This window comes from Sabethes cyaneus, chromosome 1, assembly GCF_943734655.1.
Source record: "Sabethes cyaneus chromosome 1, idSabCyanKW18_F2, whole genome shotgun sequence".
Classification (NCBI taxonomy): Eukaryota; Metazoa; Arthropoda; class Insecta; order Diptera; family Culicidae; genus Sabethes; species Sabethes cyaneus.
Window position 1 is genome coordinate 149507182 of NC_071353.1, and position 2071 is coordinate 149509252.

At 49.0% G+C, this 2071-nt stretch overlaps 1 protein-coding gene across 1 annotated transcript; it reads right to left on the bottom strand.

The window, feature by feature from the left end:
- LOC128732882 (transcription factor grauzone-like) lies at window positions 1-2071 on the bottom strand. The gene is made up of 3 exons (XM_053826311.1): window positions 1905-2071; window positions 434-1837; window positions 1-370 (listed from the first exon to the last, which is right to left on the bottom strand). Exons 1-3 carry the CDS (start codon window positions 2022-2024, stop codon window positions 59-61), a joined length of 1836 nt encoding a protein of 611 aa, XP_053682286.1. The 5' UTR covers window positions 2025-2071; the 3' UTR covers window positions 1-58.

A 2071-nucleotide genomic window follows, 5' to 3' on the forward strand; every position in this document is an offset into this window, starting at 1 on the left:
CAATTCAATTCTGTAATGCTACTTACTTACGAGAGATAATTTAAACACAACGTTTCGCTCAAACGTAGTTTTCGCCCCCCTCGGACGGCATCAGCGCTGCTGGCAGAAACGGTGGCATGTCGACCAGGGCAGCAGCTGCGGTAGCGGCTGCCACTGCAGCGGCAGACGTCGTCACCACAGTGCTCGCCGTTATACCGGGTGGCATCTGCGAGGCCGGTCGTTTCTTTAGCTGCAGCGCAAGTTTCCATTCGGCGTACTCGATCGGATGCATTTTCCGCCGGTGAGAGTACAGATTCGAGTTCGAGTTGAAGGTTTTCGGGCAAAAGTTGCACGTGTACAGCACCTCACCGGTGTGAATCGTTTCGTGTTCCTGTGTTTTTTGAAGATAAAAGATTCAATCGGTCATAAAATCAAACTAACAATTTGTACCAACCTTCAAATCAATCGGTCGCTTGAACGCCTTCTCGCAGTAGCCACACTGGTGAACGCGCTGATCCTGATGCATAAACTTCTTGTGACTCTTGAGCTGCTCCGGATTGGGAGCCATCTTACCGCAGATGTCGCACGCAACCGGTCCGGAGCTCTGGCAGATCCTCCGATGGGTCCAGATGGATTTCTTATTCTTCATCCATTTGTGGCAGTGTTCGCACTGGATCTTCAGCTGCTCCAACCCTTCGGCACTGTGCGACAACTGGTGCGTAACCAAATCTGACCGCTGCCGGAATCCGCGAGCACAAATGTCGCAAACGTACTTCGCCGCAGCTCCGTGCTTCGAGTGCTGATGCGTCCGATAGGATTGATTCGTCCGGAAAGCTATGTCGCACGATTCGCAGTAGAAGCGCTTCTCCGCAATCGACGTATGCTTCATCCGGTGTGAGGTCAAATGATAGTGCTTAGCGAAGCTTGCTTGGCAAATTTCACACTTGTAGATTTTCTCCTCCTCGGCCACGTGGGTATAATCCATATGCAACTTCAGTGCCAGCCCACTGATGAATGTTTTCTTACACGGTTCACAACGGAACATGTCCGGGTTTTCGTGATACTGAGCATGTTGATAGAGAAACGATCGCTTGTAGAACTTGTGCTCGCAGCAAACAATCATCGGATTGCAATTATGCACCCGTTTAGTGTGAGCTTGCAATTCCCCAAAAGTGTTCGAATTAAACTCACACTTATGACAAAATATAGGACAATATTTTTGAATAAACTCATCCTCCTTAGAAATTTCCTCTTTCGTCTTGCAATTAATCGCCCGTTCTTCCTTGGCCTTTCGAGGTTTTCTCGGGGCATACTTCTTTCTGGGCTGCTTAACCGTACGAGTCCTCTTTTGTTTGGATTTTTTCAGCTCTTCACCGGAATCGTCGTCCTGCGGGGGTTCCCAATCGGAATCATCCGACGTACAAAGTGAGTCGTTTTCCTGGACAGCGACCGGCGGTTCCTCTTGCGAGACCTTTTCCGGCTGCTCCTTTTCCTCCTCAGACTCGGAGAGGGAAACTTTCCTTTTCCTTCCTCGCCTGCTTTTGGCTTTCGACGGAATTTCAGCAGGTGATTTTGCTTCGGCTTTCAGTTCGTCTTTCACCTCCGCGGAGGACGATTCTCTACGCTTTTCGTCCGTCTCAAGTACGTCGGCGACTTCCAGTACATCGGCAACGACTTCCACTCCTTCTTCGTGTTTAACCGAATCCAACGGTTGATCCAAAGGTTCCACCTTGATTTGCACCTCAATCGTGTCGGTCAGCTCCATATGAGCTCTTTTGACCTCACTGTAGAACTTGTGAAAATCATCAATTTTCTCCCAACAACTAGTACAAAGAACACTCTGGACGCATTGGTTTTCCTAAAAATACAATGAATTTCCGATTCTAGGGACACGACTAATTACACCAAAAGCGATCGGAACCTACCGAGAACCAGAAGTGAGTTGTCACGATTCGTTCCACATCGTCTGCGTTGGTGTCGTCCGCTATGCGGAGATAGTTGTCCGTTTTCCGGAAGCAGGTCAAACAGGGCCTCACTTCACTCATGTTGTCCGAGGCCGTGGAAATGGTTTTTAATATATCGAACGAATCCG